Raw genomic sequence first — 24,142 nt, 5'->3', positions numbered from 1 at the left:
ACGGCATCAATTTTTTTTTTGTTTTTGGGAACGTTCTTTTCGCCATATTTCAAACATATCGTTTTTTTATACCGAGGATGCCTAAAGAAAAGTGGAATTACTCTTAAAACGCAAAAAATCGCAATTTGATATAAATTGTCAATAACTCATTAAATATCAGTTCAGGCCATAAGTTCGTGGGTATTTTTCACCATAATTTCACTTTTGTACGATTTTTGCATACAAAAAATTATTCGCAGAATATAACGGACCTATTCATATTTTCTTTGATATATTGTGCATTCAACAAGTGATTTTGATCGCAGATAGAAACACGTGTTGTTAAAAAATAAAATGGAATCTTCGAACGCGTATAAGGGGCATATTTTGTATTTTTTTTTATAGTATAAAAGTGGTAAAAATGCAACAACTGCTGATGCAGAAATAAATACTGTTCACGGAGAGGATACCGTGAGTGCAAGGACTGCGCAAAAGTGGTTTTCAAAATTCCGAAGTGGTAACTGTGACGTGGAGGATGCCCCGCGCCCTAGTCGTCCTGAAGTTTTTAAATCCGACGACTCGTGGAAGCTGAGCCAAATTTGATAGTCGATATGATAGCTCAGAGGTTAAATTCATCGCATGGAACAGTTCACAGGCATCTGGTTCAGGTGGGAAAGGTTTCAAAGCTGGGAAAATGGGTTCCGCATAGACTTTTCGTCGCCAGCCTTCAGCAGAGAGTGAATGTGTGTTCTCAGCTGCTGCAACGGCTTGAAAATGAAAGTTTTTTGAACCGTATCGTTACTGGTGATGAAAAATGGGTCCTTTACAATAATCCTGTTCGCAAACACCAATGATTAGAACCGACCCCTAGAGATGGCCTTCACCCTTAGAAGATTCTCCTGTCTATTTGGTGGGATATGACCGGTATTGTTTATTATGAACTTCTGGAATCAAACCAGACGATAACTGCTGATTATTATTCCCATCAGCTATCAAACCTGAATGAGGCACTTAACAAAAATCGACCGTCTTTAGTGAATAGACGCAAAGTTTTGTTTCACCACGACAACTCCTACCGCAAGGCAAACATTAGGCAAGCTGAACGAGCTCGGATGGGAGCTAATGCCGCATCCACCATACTCTCCGGATATTGCAACTTGTGATTATCACCTTTTCCGTGGACTTCAATCCCATATGAGTAACAATAACTACTCCTCAAAAGAAGCTATAAAAAGGTATATCGAGCATATTTTGGCTCCAAGGACAAACAATTTTTGAGCAGGGAATTAAAAATTTGCCTAAACATTGGAAAGACATTGTAAATAATGAAGGAAAATATATTATTGATTAATAAATATTTTAAACATCTTTTTTATTAATTATAAAACCCCCTTTAAAAAACGCACGAACTTATGGACTGACCAGATAACATTCTAGCTATTTTTTTCTGATTTGATAGAGGTCAAATAGGTTTAAAATTTTACAGGGCTTCCAGAAAGTCAATGTGGAAGATAACTTGTGTATCTTCAAGGTTATGTAGGCTAATAAGTTATTTACAAATATAGCAACATAAGTACACATAAAGAAAGCACTGCTGAGCTCGCAATCAAATTTATAAGAAAAATTACGTCGATTGACTTTGACGCGTGCCTGTGTAACGGTGATTTTTATTAAAAGAAAAGAAAATCCACCCACCTTTGTTTTGAAGTATTTCTAATTATCAAACAACAACATTTGCACAGCAAAAACGGTCATTTGACCTAACGGCTTTGCCCAGGCTTTTTTTATGAGATGTATTGCCTCTAAGACGTTTATAATTTATTTAGTCTTTCTTAGTCTTTAGTCTTATTAGTTTTCGATAATAAACTTTGTAATTTGGAATCACTACTTGATCTAAAGGCTGGCAAAATTACTAAATTGTTGGTCTGTCTGAGAACATCTTCTGTCGATTCTGTGAAAAGTGCATTGAAAATTCAGAGCAATTTTTTTGTGAGTGTCCTGCACTAGGCAAAAAAAATGCTGCATTACCTTGGTGGCATTGCCTTGCATTCATAAAAATTGAGGAACAATAAACCCCAGAGGGGTACCTCGGCAGGCTTTGCACAATAGATCTTTCAGGTCGCAGTGCTAAATTCCCTCGTAATAATAATAATATATCCTCTCTCCTTTGATATTCACATTGAAATCATAGATTGGGTATAAGTATTTAAAACCTTTCTTTGAAAATTTAGTGAATGCATTCGCATTTATCTTGGCATTCACCCCCTTTTGGCGCTTTATGCGCGCTAATTAGATTATGCAACGCGTTCAAGCTGAATCATTGACCTAGCCGTGGGGTAACAAATTGCACATACAAACTTTCACATACATTTTTTATTTACCTAAATGTTGGTTAGTTGCGTGGGCGTTTAGTTTTGCCAACCTTAGCAATTTTCCACTAATCGATGAACATGAATTGTTTTGGCATTCGTTTACGTCGACTCTGTGCAGTTCATGACCTTGAAGGCTTTTGCGAAAGAGGTGTGAGGCCGGGGAAATTATACGCCAGAGAAACGCTGCTGACAATAGAACATAAACATATGTATGTGAATAGTTTAGAAATGCTCCACTGATGTGTTAGAACCAATAGCTGTCTTTTCCAAAGATTTCCACTTTAAATTTCGAAATTTTTTTTATTTGGCTGGAAAGCGCACGCTGACGACAATGTTTTTTGCATGTTTTCCATTTTATAAATTTATGAAGCTAAGGTCCAACACGGACTGTGAAACTAAGAAGAAGAAATAAGAAATTGCAAAGGTTCGTTTCGGTTGGACTTGGCTGATACTGTAGATCGCACATAGACCAGTGATACCAAAGTGTTTGTATGTAGAGTTTTAGAATTTTTATATTTTGTTTTAATACACGGCTTAGATGATTTAAGTAGGCTGTTAATTTTGATTTAAGTAGACTGCTAATTTTTTCTCTGTCACACTTTCTAAGGTTGAAAATGAAGCAGAACCCAAGCAGTTTATTCGTATTTTGTTAAAATTAAATTAAACCTGCTGTTCTAATAACAACACCTTGTATGAATTCGCCTTCGACACAACCCATATAAATGAAAAACTGATAAGATTTTTCATCCAAATCTTTGACATTCTGTTTTAAAAAAAATATATTGCAGCCTGAAATTCTTCAGCGCACACAATTAGCCTTCAGCATCCTTTATGTTTGCCGGACTATTTAAACATTTTTTTTATTTTTATTTTTATGAATTATTTTATTTAAAAGAGATTTTGCGGCCAATATATATAATATTTTCCTTGCGAGGGGCCCACTTGAACAAAAAGTTCAAAACTTGTCCGTTGTGATACCATACAGGAGGAGGGGAGGGGGAAAGGAGAAGGAAAGAAACCAAACAGTTGGATGAAAAGGAAGAAGGGGCTTTGCATTAGAGGATGACAACCAACAGTGGCTACTTACGTTCGTCGTAACCGCTTCAAGCTGCTGATGAATTTCACCAGGAGTGTAATATTTAAAGCCGCAATATCGGCAGGTGTACGGAACAAGTGAGATTTTTAGATATCTAAACCTTTGCCCGACGAGAGCAGGGCAGCGCTGAGAAGAAGATGCTGAGATGATTCCACCTCGTCCTTCAGACAGATTCTGCAGAAAGGACTTGGGGCAATCTCAGGTCTCACCGCATGGACACTTAACAGGCAATGCCCGATAAGGATGCCTGCCAAATCCGAGAACGGCGGCCTTGTTAGCCTTAAAAGTTCCCTCGAGCGCCCCGATCTAGCCGTGGCCAGAAAGGTTTCGCGACTTTGCACGTTTGCGCACTAGCCCAGCGCTAGCTGTGTCTACGCGAGGCCAATCTTTCCAGTAGCAGACCACAAGTTCGCAAGGGAGCTCCAATCCTCTCTGCCATCCTCGGTATCTTTCGTTGATATGTTCACCGCTATATTGTAGGCGTCTCGCGCGAGGTATGCGTCTTCTGGCATTTTCGTTACCGCTTTAGTGTTCTGACCATCTGGTGTGTCATACAGAAGATCACGCTTGCTGGGGTAGCTCTGAAGGATCCTTAGAAGGTATGCAGGTCTTCAAAACCTTGCTCGCAGTACTTTTATTATATCTGCCCTCTGTAAAGGCGTTTCGTACAACAAGCTTCGCCAGGGCGGTGATGTGCCTCGGGTAGGAGCATCCACATTGGGTGCGGTCTACGCTGCTTACCACCTCCGCTATTGTACCGAGGGTCAATCTTCCACGTCGAAGGCCGTATTGCCTTACTGATAGTCCTCCTACGCTCTCAATAGACTCTGCTAGCCTGCGCTGTATAACTTTTTCCAGCAATTTTCCCGCGCTGTCAAGTAAGCCAACCTGACGCTTGCGATGGGTCGCTGTTGTTCTTGTTATTATAGCAGCATAAACTTTCCCCATGCATAAAGGGACATGGTGCTGTAGTGACAGTCCTTGGCCGGATATAAATCCGGGTAGTTCCGGTGACGTAGAATCGACTGTCGTGGGAACAGACTGTGTCGCCTTTACCCTTGCTAATTAGGGTCAGCTTCTGCCTTTTCCACAGCTTGGGGAAGATGCTTTGAGCAATGAATGCATATTAACATCGAGCATTACGTACTTTGTGTGGTATCTTTTGGTCTTAATTGCAGCTTTAAGCCTTCCTGGCATTTATTCCACTAGTTTTTTTTTTGTAGTTTCCGGTCCGATTTTGTTCCAGTCCTCCAAAATTGCATTTTTCAGCTGATCTTTGTTGCCGGTGTGGTGCGTACGGACTTTCGTTTCCAATAAAGACCATAAATTCTCGATAACGTTCATGTCTGGTGGACAGTTCCATATGAGCCATGTCTGTACGATCGCCAAATTATGTTTCGGACGACGGCCAATTTATGTCCTGGTAGAAACAGATATCTTACGTATTCCAAGTTTCTCGGCACCTTGGAATAGGTTATCTTTTGATATACTGAGGTACATTGTTTTCGTCATAATAGCCTCAACAAAGACTAAATTCCAGACACCGGCTGCTGACATACACGCCCATCCAATCACACTGTGCCGCCACCTTGTTCGATCTTCTTCTTCGTGATTGGCGCGATAACCGCTTACGCGATTTTGGCCGAGTTGAACAAAGCGCGCCAGTCGATTCTTTCTCGTGCTAACCGGCGCCAGTTGGAAATACCAAGCGAAGCCAAGCACTTCTCCACCTGATTTTTCCAACGTAGAGGAGACCTTCCTTTTCCTTTTTGCTCCCACCAACTGGGGCCGCATCGAATACTTTCAGAGCCGGAACGTTTGCATTCATTCGGATGACATGACCCGGCCAACGAAGCCGCTAACTCTCATACAGCTCATTGTTCCATCGCCTGCTATACCCGCCGCACCAAAGTGCAAAGGTCCAAACATCTTCCGGATAATATTTTTCTCAACCACTTCAAGAGACGCCTCATCGGAAGTTGTCATTTCAAAGCTTTTGCCCCAACGTTAGCTTGTTTCACAATCGGCTTTATGTGACTTTTGTAGAGCTCGGTACTGGGTTTCGGCCGCACGTAAGTCATTCTTAATTTCTAGCACCCCACTGAGTCTTTATTTTGTCCTTTATGCGCTGTGTACGAGGGGGGCCTTGTATATGTCGGGATTTGGCAACCCTGATGTTGCAATCTGACAACTGACAGCTGTATCGCAAAGCTTGACATTTTTTGGCTTTTACGTGTTCAGAACGTTTTGAAATACCAGCGCTATTTGTGTTGTTTACAGTAACTTAAAAGATTCATCTCGGCCCAAAAATGGAATTAAATCGTGAACATTTACGTGCGATTATTTTTTACAACTTTCGACGTGGATTAACTCAGCAACATTGCACGGATGAGCTTAATTCATTTTTTGGCGATGAAGCTCCATCAAGGACCAGTGTTTATCGATGGTATGGTGAATTCAATCGTGGTCGTAGTTCACTCCAAGACGAATTTCGTGAAGGTCGTCCAAAATCAGTTGTTGTTCCGAAAACCATTGATGCTGTGCGCGAACTGATATTGCAAGATTGTCATGTGACCTATCGTGAGATTGAGACAATCTTAGGCATCAGTGGAACCAGCATACATTCAATATTGCATAAACATTTGACTGTCAAAAAAATTTGTTCGCGTTGGATCCCACACAATTTGTCAATTGCTCAAAAAAAGGCTCGTGTCGATTGGTCGAAGGAAATGCTCAAAAAATACGAACGCGGGGCTTTACGTCTATGATATCGTGACAGGTGATGAATTATGGATTTACGCGTATGAGCCCGAAAGTAAACAGCAGTCGACTGTATGGGTGTTTCAAGATGAGCCAAATCCAACAAAAGTTGTTCGCGCACGAAGCACTTCCAAGCAAATGGTCGCCTATTTTTTCGGAAAAACTGGGCATGTTGCAACCGTACCACCAGAACAACGCAAAACAGTAAATTCTGAGTGGTACACAACCATTTGTTTGCCAGTTGTCTTCCAAGAAATTAGGAAAACCAATCGCCAAAGACGGATCACTCTTCACCAGGACAGTGCGAGCTCTCACATATCGGCTCAAACAACTGCATTTTTGAGCACCCAAAACATCAAATTAATGGGTCATCCGCCGTATAGTCCTGACTTGGCACCGAATGACTTCTTTTTATTCCCGTACGTAAAAAACAAACTGAGAGATCAACGTTTTTCGACACCTGAAGAAGCGATTGCGGCATTCAGAATGCATGTTTTGGAGGTACCTTATTCAGAGTGGCAAAAGTGCTTCGACAATTGGTTCAAACGCATGCAAAAGTGTATAGGTCTTCATGGAGAATATTTTGAAAAACAATAAAGTGATTTTCGATGATTAAAATTTGTTTTTGTTCTCTAATCCCGACATATAAAAGGCACCCCTCGTACTGCAGCTGTCTACTTCACAAGTGTCGAATATGATAGACGTCTGACGCCATTTGCAAAAATTATAAATCTTCCTAAGCCTCAGATTCGCCCCCACTTACAAATGTATTTGTTTATCCCCGTTTATTTAACATTTATTTTTGTGTAAATTTATTGAATTGGCGGGTGTTAGAAGTCTGTTGAGAAAATTTGTTTTTTTTCTGTCCGAATTTATTTTTTACGGTATGTCATTGGAATCCCAAAAATTAACAAATTCAAACTGAACAAACCATCAGTTTTCCGTAGCGAAATTCTTGAGCTTCAGCGCGCTAGCGGGGCTACACGAAATTTTGGTGGAAGTGTTAAATTTGCTAATACTTTATTCTCTTTCGATTCAAAGTGAGTGCATAAATAACTGCATGCATTCAACCACATATACATATACAACTTGTTTGTATGTAACTTAAATGTAATTTTGGTTGGAAGCATTTCAAATGTCAAAGAAAATTGAGGTAAGGGAATAGGTACCTGTAAATGCATAAAGTGTAATTTAATGTTCACTATGGCGCATTTGTCACTTTGACAAATCACAGTAGTTTATATTTGCTTTTGTTTTCTTTCTGTTAAGATTCTAACTGTGACAAGTGGCCAAGATGGGAATGCAGTAAAAATATACTTAAGGGAGTTGAATTGGTTGGCGTTTGTAAGTTGTAAAAGTTTTGTTGACCGAAAGTCAAATTTATCGTAAGTTGAAAATACGTCAAAGTTTTTCATGCGAAATTTTCACTTTTTTTAAATAAATTTTCAGCGAAAGATAGGCTGCTACATACAGTTTGCAAAACAAACTTGAGAGACTACTCTATGTTCAAAATGCAATAAGGCTAACTTAGTTTAGTTAGACTTGCCAAAAACGAAATGTACAACTAAAAGTTCGCTTGGTAAAGACCATTCCGTGTGTCGTATGCCACTTGTGCTGCCCTCTACTCCGACTAGGAGCGATCATGCGTACTGGGTTGCCCATATTCCGCGGACCCGACGGATTTCGATGACTCTTTGGGCCAATTCCAATTGACGAGGCTTGTCCGCAGGCAACCATCTTTGCGTCAATTGAGTCTTATACGGGATTAAATGCAAATCAATGCGGATAATTCGTTGTAAAGTGGTCCGAGCAATGCCCAACTGCTGAGAACGGCGATTTTGGAATGTCCTTGGCGACGTCTCAATACTGGCCCGTACAAGAGCCATATTCTAATCCGATCGTCTTAGTCGGTTTTGATTTGGCCTCTTTGGATTAGAAAGAGCATCACCAGTCGAAAACCTTTCGTACAAACGTTTAATGGTGTTCTTAGAAGGCGCACTTTTCAGATTATTTAAGTTTTTATACGCACGTTGAGTTTTCACAATTGACTTCTTTTTTTGAATGTAAATTTCAACAATTTGGGAGCGCTCACGTCGCGTGTACTGTTCCATGGTAAAAATCTGCTTGGACTGACGCTTCCAACGCGGTATGTCATTAAGCGATCTGACGTCTCTGTCAAAAGATACAGGGTTGCCAGATGGGTCCGTCGAATATGGGCAACCCTGTATGTGCAGAAGGATTTTTACAATGTTACTTTCGTTCTTCTTAAAAATGTTATCTAAAATTATATATTATTAGGAAAACCCTAACATATTTCTCATGTCGTGCATAACCAAGGGAGAAATTTGGGGCTCATCATTTTATATTTCCTAAAGTGATGGCTTAGAAGGAGATTTTGAGAAAGTTCAGATGGAATTAAAACTTTAGTAAAAAATAATAATAATATAATGAAATAATTTACAATATGGAGCATTGGTATATCACCAAGCGGCGTGAATTAGTATTTTTGCACTTCGCACAACTTTAATAAAAAACTTTTTAGCAGAGGCTGACCTACCAACAATTGAAGAAAGAATACATCAGATTCAAGCGAGACTCATCCCTAAACTTCTTTTCCCATCCAACTCAGTCAGCGACAAAGACAACAAAGGTCTCACCCCTGCAGACACCTGCTTAAGCCTGAGCCGCCATCAGGAGACATCTCTTAAACTACGCTGACGAAATTCAGGACAAAACTGACCGAAATCTACTGGACTTGACAGTGTATAGACAGTAAATAACCGACATTCACCGGGAATCTGTCACCACCTTTTTAAGCTCCCGTCCTGTGAATGCCGTAATCGCAGTCCAACTACCATCTATAGCAGATGAAGAGCTACAGCTTCCTCGTGAGACACGTGTAACACTGGCACAATTATGTTCTGGATATTGTAGCAGGTTAAACTCCTACTTATCCAGAATCCACCCCGATATACCAAATATAATATATGTCCGGCATGTGAAGACACCCCGCACGACACTAACCACCTTTTCACATGCCCCCTAAAACCGACTCATCTAACACCCCTCTCCCTCTGGACCCAACCCGTCGAAACAGCATGTTTCCTGGGCCTACCTTTAGATGAGCTAGACGAAGATGACCGATGATGTGCCCGACACTGGCGGGGCTACTATTACTGTTAACAAACTATTGCTGTTAACAAGCAAACAAACAAACAAACGTACAAAGAGTTCCTTCTGTTATGCATCAAATATTTGGAATTGCCAACAATATAGAGTTATCCAAACTGATGGTGAACTACCAAGAAAAACAAACGAAAGTATCCTGTGCCCTCAGCCGAAGCATTCCTTTCTATATTCCAGGAGCTTCAGACATACTATGAAGCTGACAATGGGACTTTGTGGTTCAGAGATGGCTCAAAATCTGATAACGTACCAGCCAGCTTGGCACAAACGGAGACACTCTATGGGTGCAAACATTGCCTGTTTTTACTGCAGAAGCAGTCGCCGTTTGTCATACTATAAGCATAGCCTTGGAAAATGATTGTAAAACTCTCATAAGCACCGACACCAAATCTGTTCTAAAAGCAGTTCTAAACCCTCTATCCAATTAAGCCACGATTAGTAGAATAAGAGATAAGCTCATTGGCAAGGAGACTCCCTTACGCCTATTTTGGATACCAAGCTATATAGGAATTCACGGGAACGAGATGGCAGACGGTGCGGCCAAACAAGGCTCCTCACACAGCACCGATAACAAAAGATTCCACATGCGAAAATATAGATATTCCCAGAGTAGCCGCTCATTTGCATTACAGACTGACGAGAATTATCGTCCCAGCTTGTAACGACGAGTTCAATATTTTCATTTGTTCTCCATGTCTGGCTGGGCCCTGGCCTTGCCAAAATCTACGACGATCAGTTGCTCAGAAATCATTAGCTGTGAAATGCGCTTCGATTGCGGCTAATGCGGTGGCCTCCCCGCTCATATGCTTAGCGATTACGCAGAAGCTTTGAATTTAAAACTGAACTCTACCACCGGACACCCGTACATACAATCTGAGCCTGCGCTGAAGTACTGCATTATCAGCTAATCACATATTTCGTTAATTTTACGAATATAAATTACAATTTCTGTTAGAAATATAAGTCGTTGTATCGTAAAAAAAACTGTCCAAGTCGATTTCTCAAAAAAACTAATTATGCCCAATATTGCCTGAACGCTGCCCAATCTGAATTCATTAGGTGGGACTTGGACTTGATTTTAAACTGTCAACAAAGGCGATAATGTTTAGAGTTACATCTCATATCTTTAAAACAATAAAATCCCCTTAAAGTGTTTATGAAACCTACGTTTACGCATCCATTCATACTTTTATGCCCACAACCACGACTTTTTTATTGTAAACACCCAGCTAAACGCATTTCATTTTACACTCTCATAACTTCCATTTGGCTCGCTTAGATGGTTTTTACCTCCCCGTTGAATGCAATAAAAACACACAGAAGTGCACAAAAATGCCGCATCCAGCAAAAAAGGAAAGGAAGTAGAAAGTGAATGGCTAAATAGCAAAAGGAAATTTACTGCCAAGCCTTGACCTTTGCTAGTTCGGATGCACACTAGGACAACGCGCGCGTGGTCACAGTCGTAGTAGTAAGTGCATATGTATGTGTATGCATAAGTAAACCAAAATAAAATGGTCCACACATAAATACCTATATTGCACATTTAGCAGCAGTCTCGCCAGAAAAATAGAGCTCGAGTGACCTCTGAAAAGTAATTGGTTTTTATGTTATCTGAAGCTTGACCTTGATTGAAACCATCGCGGATTTATGTTATTGGCTAGCAAGTGAATTGGGGAAAATATCAGAAATCAGGCATACATAAAAACGGTTGCAAACCCCAACAACGATAAAGCCAACATGCTTCTTCAAGTTTTATAGTCAAAAGTTTGTATGTGAAACTCCAGAAGTGAGATTTTGCTGTGGGAAAAATATTTTTTAGAATTATTTTAGTTGAACACTCTGATTGTTCAGATAAGTGAATTGCAATTTAAGTTTTATTTGATTTTTAGATGCTGTTCTAAGAATAAAATTTGCAATCTTATCATTTCTAGAATTGTAGACTATTATTACAATTACTTGCTATAACTGAGCTAATTATGTTTCTGTTGAATCAGCTCAATAACTTTTTTCTAAAACCTTTGAAATCATTAACATTCATATATTTAAGGGGTAGTGAGAGGCCCGAATAAATGATGGTTTTCAATAACATTTTTCTGCTAGTCAATTGCTTTATTTTATAAAAATAAAAACATAGCATTAATACATCATTTCGACTTGACTTAAGCAAAATTAAAAAAAAATAAAATTTTTGTCAAATTACAAAAAAAAAATTAGTAATTGTAAAAGTTATCGCTGTTTGAGTGGAGCCCATTTCTCCAGAAGTCCCTTGCGGTGATCATTACAAGTCCTTGGTGATTCATCTAAAATCAATTGGACAAGAGAAATTAGTTTTATTAATAGGTAATCTGGGCCTGATCGGAAAAAAAAAACGAAATTAAAAAATAAAAAGAATCCTCCTTGAAGAAAATCGGGCGATGATCATAAGAAAGACTTCAAAAAATCTGAACTACTGACGTCACCTTAATAATAATAATACAAAACAAACAAAAGGAAGACAACTTACATGTTTGTAAATATTTGTTGATTATATTATGATTTAAAGTTTTTGAGCCGGTCCGTGAATTTTCATGATTTTTTCGCAATATCATTCCCTGTCCTGGCCCTATATTTTTATGTCCCAATCTACTTATGAAGTGTTTGAAATATTTAAGCACCTATTCAGATTAGTTTTTTCATAAAGAGTTGCATAAGCTTAGACGCACTTTAGGAATGACTTGATAATTAAAAAAAAAGTTTGTGATAGCGATGATTATCTATCTCGTGGCAGAGTTCATGAGTGGTGTACACGATTCAGAGATGGTTGAGAGGACATAAATGACAATGAACATACGGTCCGCCCAAAATCAGTAACCACCGAAAACTCCATCGAAATGGTTCGTAAATTTATCAAAAATTAACCGAAATCATTGTTGAAATTCATGGAATGGGAGCTGAATATCTCCAAAACATTGATTTTTCTCACTTTATTTGATCATTTGGGCTTACGAAAGATCTGTGCACGTTTCATTCCGCACAAATTAACTGAGGACCAAAAAATGCTCAGAATTCAACATTCGAAAGACCTCATTAAAGAGGCGAGTAAAAACGAGAACTTCCTTTACCGCATGCACCCAAAAAATCGGGTTTGGAGAAGTCCAAAAACAAGTCGATGCTCATTTGTTTTATGATTTCAAGGGAATTGTCCACAAGGAGTTCGTGCAAACAAGCCAAACCGTCAATGCAATCTTCAATCTTGGCGTTTCGAAGGATTGGTTGCGTCGCATTCGTTGAATTTGCCCTGAGTATTGCGAAGGAGGAAGCTGGCGCTTATTGCATGATAATGCACCATCTCATCGATCCACTCTTGTGACTGATTTTTTAACTAGAAATAGTATTATAACCATCAATCATATTCGTATTCGCCTGATGTGGCACCCTGTGACTTCTACCTATTTGGAAAATTGTATTTAGCCATTAAAGGAAAACTTTTTGCGTGCTTAGAGATCATCCAAAAGGCTGGTATCGACTTCCTGAGGGACATTTCGGCTTTTAAATTGAGCAAAATATTGTAGCGAGGCCAGAGGGGACTATTTTGAATAAATAAACTCGAAGTTATTAGAACAAAGCCCCTGTCAGTTTTGTTTATTTCAGACTTCACTATGTATATAATTGGCGCGTATACCCTTTTTGGATGTTTGGCCGAGCTCCTCCTCCTATTTGTGGTGTGCGTCTTGATGTTGGTCCATTAATGTAGGGACCTACAACTTCAAGCCGATTCCGAACGGCAGATATTGTTAGTCACGCACAAACACATTTGGCAACGGCGCCCACCGTAACAATACCGACCTGATTTATCAGTCTTACATTTTGGTAACTCTGATACCCCTAGTAAAACACAGCCAAGTACTCAAATATTTAAGTTAACCAATCACTGCAGGTGTAAAGTTTAAAATGTACAAGGTGGCGCAAAATTAGCCATCCTTGCGGAGGATTTATAGTATTTACAAATGGCGTCGTACATCAATCATTTTTCACATCTGTGCACACATCAGCTGCAGCATACAAACAGACAAGCAAAGGAGCGTGTAAAGGCCAAAATAAAGATTTCCATCACTCGAACTCATTTTTGTTTTATTTCATAAAAAAGTTATTCAGAAACATAATTGTACATATAATATATTTTAATTGTTTTCAGATTTTCCATTCATAACATTTTTCTCGCTTTTAAATACCCGCCTATTCACCACCGCCTAATTCTTGCTTTTCTTTTTTCTACTATCCACAGCCATACCGATTTTCTACATTCTGGCAATTGTGCCTGGCCTCATGCCTTGGGAGCAGGAATATCGCTTTTTATCCTTCTGTCACCTCTTCGGTTCGGTGGCGCCATGGTGTGGCAGCTTTGTTTATCATCTCTTCATGAATATTGAAAAGGGCGAACACGTATACTACACTTTGCTGAAATTGGATATGGTTGGCATATGGGTCAGTCAAAGTTTTGGTGAGTAAAGAAATATCAAATTAGTGAAAACCTGTAAATATTTGTAATTCCCAAAGTGAGTGTTGCCATTAACAAAATTTGAATTTTTAAGTGAAGTATTGTGAAGGGATGATTATGATGTATATATATGTATATGTAAAAGTATAAGGGTATATCTACATACTGCATATACAGTGGCCGGCATAGCTATGCATACCCTACCTAAGGGAAAATTCAAACACAAATATTGGTTTCTATTATATCATTCAAATTTCGATTAACTTATTAATTTATTTATAATATAGTAACATTATAAAAACACAAATCAAAATATTTCAATTCCAAAAACAAAATATTATTTTCATTTTTTTTTTTATAAATGCCCAGAAACTTGTAGCGACAAAATTTGCGTACCCTTGTACCCTACTAGTATTAGTAAAAGTAATAACGTTATGCAAATGTCTAAAATACTTAGTGTTGCCGCCTTTTGCGTTAATTACAGCCAAAAGGTGGCGTGGCATACTGTGAACTAATCTCTGAAGAAGCTCTTCAGGTATTTCATTCCAGGTCTCTTGCAGTTTCTGAAAAATTCTTTGCTTTTTTTGAGCAGCAACTTGTTCGATCGATTTTTTTCGTCCAAATATTGCCATAAGTGCTCGATAGGATTTAAGTCGGGACTTTGAGCGGGTCATTCTAAAAGCTCTATTGAGTTTTGTCTAAAGTATTCCTTTGCTACGCGACTGGTATGTTTGGGGTCGTTGTCTTGTTGATAGATGAAATTGTGTCCAAGACCCATTCTTCGTGCCGAGGGCTCTACGAATGTGCTTAGCATATTGACGTAGGACTCCTCAGTCATTTTTCCTTCAATATCTACCAGATCTGATATACCGCTATAGGAAAAACAGCCCCAGATAAGCACACTTCCCCCGCCAAACTTAATTGCGCTTTGCACGCACTTTGATTGGAGCCTGTCATTACTTTTTCGCCACTCTTTTTCTTTTCTTTTTGTATTTTTTAGCTCAAACTTACTCTCATCGTTCCATATAACCCTCTTCCAGAAACTCAATGGCATATTGAAGTACTTTTTGGCAAATGCTAGTCGCGCTTTCATGTTTTTTATTGCTGATGAAAGGTTTCCTGATCTTGTAATGGCTAGAAAATCCCTCTTCACGAATTCTCCGCTGAATTGTTCGCTCGCTTACATTAATTTGAAGACTTTTTTTTAATAAACCTTGCCGAAGTTGTCGGGTCTTTCTTAACTTCCCTTACTATTTGCATGTCATCGCGAGAATTGGTTACCCTTGGCCGACCTGTTCTTGGAGCGCTCGCTTTTTTTTTGAAACTTTTTATAACTCTTTGGATTGTTGACTTGCATCTATTATATTTTTTAGCAATTTTGCCATACCCCATTCCATTTTTGTGGTCCTGAACAATTAGTTATCTTAAATCAATGCTTATTTCCTTCTGCTTAGGCATTACAATATGCTAAAAGTATATTTGTTGTAAAATACAAGGTAAAAAAAACACCAAAAGATTGTTTCCATTACCTTTTCACTACGAATTTGGGAAATATTTAAAACGAAGGACAACACACGCGGATATTTTAGTGGTATGCACACTTTTGTTGAATCCGAAAAGCAACTGAGACGCAATTAGTGAAAATTGTTCTGCCATGTGAAAAGATAACGGCACATTTCTAACGGCGCTGGTTTGCTAGCTCACGCTTACAAAAATAATGTGTACAATCTTAAATTCGAGGAACAGCTTACGGACTTATTTCCATAACAAAATATTTCTTCAAGGGGTATTCATAGTTATGTCGGCCACTGTATGTACTTATACATGAGCTCTCTTATATGAATTTACGATTTGGATAAAAGTGATATTTAAGTTAGTCGATAGATTTTAAATATATTGCTCGAATTATTATTATGACAGGAATTTAGCACAGCGACCGAAAAGATTTATTTTGCGACCTCAAGGATTCGGCGTATGTCTCTGAAGCCCAAATTTTTCAATAATTTTTAGTATTTTTCCTATTTTACATGCTTATCTGAAAAGGAAATCCCCGGAATCAGCCGTACGCGAGGAACGCAAACAGTTCACTTTGGCGGCCTTCATAGATAATAGAAGGTGATTTTAATAATATCACGGCAGAGTCAATTGTCACTGCGTTGGAAACACCTATCAGTCTGCGTTCGCAAGAGGGGCTAAAGTCACTAGATTCGTTCACAGGGGGACGCCGCAGGGTGGTGTCCTTTCCTTTCGTGATAATGCTAAATAAGGATGGGGTTAAGGTAATAGCATCCGCCGATGACTTGGTCCTAATGGTATCGAGACCGTGTCCCTTAGTCATGGCTGAGATTTTGGAAACGTCACTGGCTGTACTCAGTCGCTGGACTGCTACTTGCGGCCTCCGAGTCAACTCTGAAAATCGGGTTAAGAAGTCCAATATAGCTTTCTACTCCTGCAAATCTATGTTTCGTAAAAAATGGGGACTCAAGCCACAGGTCGTACTGTGGATGTACAACGCAGTGGTTTTGCCAATTTTAACATATGGATGCCTGGCTTGGTGAGAAACTCTTCGGAAGGGCTATAATATCATTAAATTAGGGCTGCTTGCATTAGTATCACCGGAGTATGTAGAATTTTCCCCAGTACTGCACTTAATGTCGTTTTGCACTTGCTTCCCATCAACTTTTACGTTATTTCCATCGCTGCTCAAAGTGCGCTAAAGGTTAAAGGAGGTTGGCCTCTGGTAGCATCTTTAGGCAATTAACACAGTAATTTTCGTACCGATCCACAGTGCGGCCGATTCCCAAAAAGCTGGCCAAAAGTCGAAAAAAAAGTTTCTAGATAGAGTTTTTTTGTCTTTGGGTTGGCTACAGTAATGCCTTGAGTAGTGAAAACCGTTCATAGCAACGTCCTGTACCCTAAGTATCCTCTGTATTTTCAGTCGCAATGTGGCCTTCGTTTGAGCATCGTATTACTGTCGATGAATAGTGAAAGTTGTACACATTTGAAAGATTTTGTAATGGAGTAAATTGAACAAAACCAAATGGAATCATCTTCGGAAGTTTAGTAAAATACGAGAAATCTTTAGTACATATCAATACCTCGACACAAAATTTTTAGCTGCAGCAAAACGTAGATACACTTTTGCAATTTTTTTTATAAAATTTGAGTTTTCAAACTGTATAGTATGGTGCTTTGAAACCTATTAAAGGTTACTCAAAAAAGTAATGGTTACTGAATAAAACAAGATTCAGCTGCTACCACTTGCTACCTTGCGACCCCGAAAACATATAAATTTACATGCATCTTGATTATGTTCTAGAATATACGCTATTTCACGTGAGGGGGTGGCCAATAGGGGTGGAAGGGGGTGGATTTTCAAAATTTTAAGATCAAATTCGTAATCAGCGACCCCGACAACCCCCGAGTAAGAAATTTTGAATCAATTACTTAATTTTTTGAATTTTGGCCAGCTTTTCGGGAATCGGCCGCACTGTGCGATCTCTCTATGGGCAAACTGGATTTTGAGGGTCAAACCAGAACAATCATTCCAAGACAGGCAGGATTGGAACGAGGGGAAATTTATATCGAGGGTGTTACATCTATTTTCATTGACAGCTCCAAGATGGAATCGGGAGTCAGAGAGCGGTTTTCTCCAAATCAGCCAATTTATCTATTTCCTCAAAATTGACGAGTACTGCTAATGTTTTTCAGGCAAAAGACTTTGTGATTCTGTACGCATGCAAAATTCTAAGGGAACATGGGAGCGAGGGAGATATAAACATTTTCTTCGATAGTCAAGGCGCGATCAAGGCTATGACGAGGCTATGAATTAGTAAACTCCTGTAAGGAGGAGATCAAATCTGTTGGGTGTGCAGATAATATTTCTCTAATCTGGGTTCCAGGACATAGGACCATAGAGGAAAATGAAATTGCGCAATCCATTCACCGTAACTGTTGCTCCAGCTTCATTTTCGAAAAATAACTCCCCCGGACCATAAATCGCACCAAACAGTCACACGTTGAGGATAGAGAGGTTTTTCAACAATAAATCTTGGATTTTCTGAGCCCCAGATCCGACAATTTTGTTTGTTGACCAAGCCACCGAGGTGGAAATGGGTCTCATCGCTCAAGATGATTTTTCGATGGAATTCCGGATCATTTTCATGTATTTCAACGACCCAATCAGCAAAGACACGACGTTGTTGATGATCGGCTGGCTTGAGTTCTTGTGTTAACTAGACTTTATAAACCTTAAGACCCAAATCTTTATGCAAAATACGGTGTAATGACGTTTGTGGAATGCCTAATTCCAAAAAATGGCGAGGAATGGACAAACCTGGGGTTCCTTTAACACTTTCGGCTACATCAGAAATATTGCGTTTATCGAACGTTGTTGTTTGAGCGTGTATCGTTCCATTTTTATTAATGGCGTAGTTTCCACTTGACAAATATCAAAACAAAAAAAAAAACAAAAAAAGCGGGCGCCCGAGCGCCCTTTGTTAATTGTTGAATAGCTCGAAAAGTATTTGTCGGATTCACTTCAAATTTTCACACAATATTTCTAAAATATTATACTTTAAGAAAATGTAAAAAAAATAGTTTAAAAAAACTAAAAAACACGCTAAAAGTAGAAAATAAATTTTAATGACAAAGGTAATAATGAAGTAATAGCAAATCGAACGATCAGTCATAGTCAACTACCTCAGAACAGAATTATAACAAAAATTAAGATACAAATAGAGTAATTCAAATCAGAGTTAAAAGCGTGGGATGCTTGATATAGTAAATATTACAATCATTCTATTGGCAACTACCTATGTACAGAGGGTTATGAAAGTGAAGCAAAATGCATCCAACGCTTTTAACTCTAATTTGAATTACTCTATTTGTATCTTAATTTTTGTTCGATTAGCAAAAAAGCGTGTTTTTTAGTTTTTTTTTTTTTAAACTATTTTTTATTATGAATGAAAATTATTGTTATCATTCCAGTCAGTGAATAAATGATTCGATATATTCGTGTTATATTCAATTCCTTTCTTATCGACTGTGAGTCTAAAGCTATGCAGTTATCGGCCGTGATAAAGAAGTAATCGGGATGAAGAACTTATTTCGTGGAGGGAGCCTGAAAAGCTGATTTACAAGAATAAATAAAGATTTTTCATTTTACAACCAAATTCACCTTACTTTTTGCCCACTGTAAAAAAAAGAAAATATTAATCCTGGCAATCCTAATAAGGATAATGGAAAACTTTTATCAAATTATTGCATTGTCATCGGTCCTTGATAGGTATGCAAAATTTCAAGTCGATCAGATTTTTAGAAGCCAGTGAAAATTAAGCTCAAAGAATCCGTTACATACATACATACATACATACATACAACCCGACCTAATAAAAGTGTGTTAAAAAAATGTAATTTTTTCCGAAAATAATTAGATAATTATAGGCAGTTAAGCTGTATTTTCTATCACTTTTTTCTATACAATTTTCTATTTAATTTTTATTCTTGCTGAGATATCATCGGCCCATTTATATGATTGCCATATATATCTCAACTCCAGAACCCCCTAGCCGATTTAAACAAGTTAAGCGAGTTAAGCTAAATTTTATTCTCATCGTTTGTTTTTCATATAATTCACCGAGCAGACCTCTGCACATCTCAACGTGTTAATAAATTGGAAATGTACACAACGTGCATACTACAATCTTACGAGGGTCGTTTGAAGAGACCGTGCAAAAATATTTTATTTTACAATATTTATAACAAATTATACAATAATAAATTACAGTATAAATTAAGAAAAGCGACACTAGCTACGAGGCTTTCAGTCGTCTTTTTAATAGAAAAATTGTTAATTTATTTAAGTCCCGTAAATTCAGTGGGATAAAATGAAATGTAAAAAATTATACTGATTAAAACTAAGCGGTTATTGTTATAGAAGAATAAAATAAAATAATACTTTAATCTGCGCTAAATTAAATTTAAGATATCCTGGTTCCTTAAGAAATTGTATATTGTCACGATATTGTCATAGCTAGGTGTAGATAATGCTCTACTTAGGTTAATGTTGTCAGCGGGTTCGTACTCCTTCCTTACTGGACATTGGTTAATCAAGTGCTCCACTGTGTTTGGACCGCCGCACAAAGGGCAGGAGGACTGACTTTTCCTGGTTAGAAGGTGTGAGTGGGTAAAAATTGTATGATCCAGTCTTAGACGAGTATACGGCTTCAAAAAATTAGGGGTCAGACTCACCGGATAGGATTTAGTCTGTAATAGTGATGCCCTTGCGTTGTCCAGTCTGCTAAATCGACATTATGTCTTTCTTTCTTTATGGCGTTAAACAGGTCCGTTTTGCTTATAACTTTAAGCATAAGTGTAGGAGATTTGTTGGCATTTTTAGCAGCCGTATCAGCTGCTTCATTTCCTGAGATTCCAGCATGACCGGGTATCCACATTAGTTTGATTTTGTTTAGTGCTGCAACAAGTGAATTTCTAATCGATGAAATAATTTTGTTAGAATAAGGCGGTGATTTGATTGCTGTGATGCATGATTTCCTGTCAGAACAAATCATGTATTTCCCTTTGTTTTTCTTTGCATACTCAACGGCTAGTTCGATTGGCAAGGCTTCAGCAGTGAATATTGTACACATTGGATAAAGAAGCCATTGTGATATTGCGGCTCCATCTTGGTTGATTACGGCCAGAGAGGTGTAGTCCGAAGTCTTAGATCCATCAGTGAAAATGAAGTTCCATCCAGATGTTCTATAACATTCAAATGTCTCCGAGAATGTAGATCGATATACCGTGTTTGGTGTGTTTTGCTTAGACAAGCTGAGTAAGACATCTTTGAATGATCTGAGGCTAATGAGCCAGGGAGGGAAAGTTTCAACGACTCTTTTCGCTCGGTAAAGAGTTATGAAATTCTCCTTGGCGAAAACGAGGGATCTTGATATAGATGATAATATCCTCGGCTGCGTTTTTCGTAAAATTGTATTGTTGAAGATGTTTGTTAGCGCCATATTTGTGGTGTCGAGTTGTTTTGCAAGAACACGAGATGTTGCATCGGTAACTCTATTGGGGATACTCGGTAAGCCGGCTTCTGCTAGTAGAAATTTTATTGGTGAAGTTGGGAAAGCTCTAAGGCTTCGACGGATTGCTGCATGATAAGGCACTGAAATTTTGCGGATTAAAGATGTTGCACAGTGTCCGTAGATTGGCAAGGCGTAGTCTATTTTCGATAAAAGTAGTGCTCTGACAACATTAATAAGTGTCGTAGGATGTATATAACTATGTTTGCAGGACATATACTTAATGATTTTTAATCTAGTTGCTAGGGAATTTCTAATATAATTACAATGCGGCTTAAAAGAGTACTTAGAGTCTATAATTAATCCTAGCAACATTAAGTTTTCTTTGGGTTGAATAGCATAGTTCTCTATTCTCAGTGATATGTTGCACTGACTCCTCTTTCGGCAGATATGTAAAATATTAGTTTTCTCTAGAGAGAGTTTTACACCTGAAATTATGGACCATAATGAAATATCGTTGAGAATATCAGTAAAGATATTTTCAACACTAGATATGTTATTGGCTTTTGTGTATATGAGTACGTCATCGGCATAGATTTGATGCTCTATGCTTTTGTATTTGCATAGGAGATGGCTCAATTAATCAAAGGCGATGATAGAAAAGGAAGGCAGAAAGAGGTGATTCTTGAGGGGTACCATTTGATAAATTGCAGGTAGATGAGAGTGAGCCATTGACAGGGACTGAGAGTTTCCTGTTAGTAAGAAAAAATGTCTAGAAGTTTAGCATTTTAGGACGAACTTTCCATTTTTGTAATTGTTATAAAACGACATGAATTCCAATGCGGTCAAATGCTTTTTGGAAGTCCAATGAGAGCAGGGATACATGGCTTTTACTAGATAGGGCGTTTGTTACAAAATTGTCAAGGGATAGCAAGACATCAATTGTGCTATGTCCTTTTTGGTAAGCCACCTGACGCGAGCTAATGAGGTTATTTCTTTTGGCGTATCAAGCAAGACGATTGCCGATAATCTTTTCTAGAATTTTCCCTAGGCAACTTAAAAGGGAGATAGGGCGATAGCTGTTAACATCAGTGGATCGTTTTCCAAATTTAAGTATTGGAACTATATTTGATGTTTTCCAGAACTGCGGATAAATGCCAGTGTCAAGAATATTGTTATATAGCTTTGTTAGTCGTACCTTGATTGAATTTGGGAGATTTTTGATTAGTGGGTAAGAAATTTTGTCCAATCCAGGCGTTTTACCTTTTACTGAAGATAGAGCATATTCGAATTCTGATAACGATATTTCGGATTCTATTAGTTTTGCAGATCAAGAGAGGTTATATGCTATTAAAGGGTAGTTGCCTAGGGTTAAGTGCAAAAATAAAAACTACTTAATTGTTCGGTGTAATTTTTGACATAGGCTCGTTTCAGGCTTATAAACTTGATCCAACGCTGTTCTAGTTTGTTGATCTCTTCCAATAATAGGATTCGTCCAAGTCTGGAAAATGGCCATTCGTTTCTGCAATCAATTTCTTGTTTGTTTTTCCCGCCAGCCATTTCTTCAAGTTAGAGAATCAACAGTGTAGTAATTCGCGGAACTCGTGGGAGCCAAGTCTGGAGAGTAGGGGGATGCGAACTGAATTCTAACCCTATTTCCATGAATTTTATAACCATAATTGCTGAGGCGTGAGCTGGTGCGTTGTCGTGATGTAAAATAAAAAAAAAAATAGTAGACCGATCTGGTTGAAACTTGGTGTGTGTGCATCTCCCAAGAGATGCTACTAACTGAACATTACCTCGATGCGTGACAGTAGAGCCACATTTCTAACTTTTCACGGACTTTCCGCACCAAACGATCCTCGTACATTTCACGCACTAAGAGCGACTATTTTGAAGTCTCCTAAGCCACAAGGCTCACTGAATGTATCAAAAGGTGATTAGCCGCGCCACACTGGTGTGCGCCGCCAACAAATCTTACACACTACCAAGCTCAAATAAATCAAACCCTAAACGAGCTCACCCAGAAAATCAGGTAACACACGCGCTATCCACGCTTCCCCTACTCTCCCTTACCAAGCGTACCCAAAACAATTCGCTAATATTTCATCGCAATCAGGTGTTCGGTTTAGGAGTCTACTATAAAGTACCAACAAATAAATTTTCACATTTACATTTGCTTATATACTCGCACGTGTCAGACGCTTATATTCGATAACCAATGTAGCGGCCTTTTTGTTTTTTAGCTTTCAAAATAGATCATCGTCATGGGACACCTTTTACTTGCATGCTTTTGTTGCAGGTGCCAGTAGTTGTTTCCGGTTCATGACACACGTGTTTATGTGTGAGCAAATATGCAAGTATGTATGAGTGTAACCGGTAGAATGTGCGCGTATGCGTGTTTGCTACATTTAACATTTTTTCCTTACTCTTCTTTTTATGCGACTGGCGTTCTTTGTGTGGTTTTTACACTTTCGTTTTAGCTATAATCAAAAGCCAACTACAAGTGAGGGGAGGTGCGCGTTACGCGACAAAAGTGGGGCATTTAAAAGTGTAAACGAGAGCTTTACGAATATGCCAACACTAAAACACACACACTTTCGAACTTTCCTTTATGGCTGGCTGAATGAAGGTTCTACCTCTCGCAGACATACCCTTCGGCAAGTGCAGGGGTGACGGGAAACTCGGATGGTGTGCAACTCATGTAAATTGCAACACTTTTAATTTGCAGGTTAACCTCAAAGCATTCCAGCACTACTTGTAAATATTTATAATTTAAAGTATTTTGATGTGGCTTCTTATTGCTGTTTAGCTGGCGCAATTTTCTGTACATTTTTTTATAAATCGCTTTAAAGTAATAAGCAGCCGATGTCTGGTTTGATAGACGTATTACGGTATCAAAATAATTCAATTTGTGGATCTGCGAAGACTGCATTTCGCAAAATAATAGGACTATGAATAAGTTCGTGCGGTTTTTTTCGAAATTTGAAACTTTATTGACGTAAAATGGTTACAAATTTAATATTCAAAATATTGTCCATCGCTTACTACTACTTTTTCCCATCTTTCTGGCAATTCACGGATTCCCTTTGTGAAAAATTCGGTCGGTTTTGCCGCAATCCACGAATCGATCAATTTTTTGACTTCATCGTAATTACGGAAGTGCTGGTCAGCCAGGCCATGTTGCATCGATCGGAAGAGATAGTAATCGGATGGCGCAAGGTCTGGACTATACGGCGGGTGG

At 38.6% G+C, this 24,142-nt stretch overlaps 1 protein-coding gene across 2 annotated transcripts in view; it reads left to right on the top strand.

Annotated features, from left to right (window-relative positions):
- Window positions 1-24,142, top strand: part of LOC128855895 (uncharacterized) — a 78,847-nt gene that overhangs the window by 37,094 nt on the left and 17,611 nt on the right. For both annotated transcript variants that reach the window (XM_054091122.1, XM_054091123.1), the window contains one exon: window positions 13,658-13,873. In XM_054091122.1, coding sequence (XP_053947097.1) covers window positions 13,658-13,873 — 216 coding nt within the window. The remainder of the gene's footprint in view (window positions 1-13,657; window positions 13,874-24,142) is intronic.

The sequence above is a fragment of the Anastrepha ludens genome, chromosome 2 (assembly GCF_028408465.1).
Source record: "Anastrepha ludens isolate Willacy chromosome 2, idAnaLude1.1, whole genome shotgun sequence".
NCBI lineage: Eukaryota > Metazoa > Arthropoda > Insecta > Diptera > Tephritidae > Anastrepha > Anastrepha ludens.
Note: the sequence above shows the minus strand (reverse complement) of the source record. Positions and strands in the feature narration are given on the sequence as shown.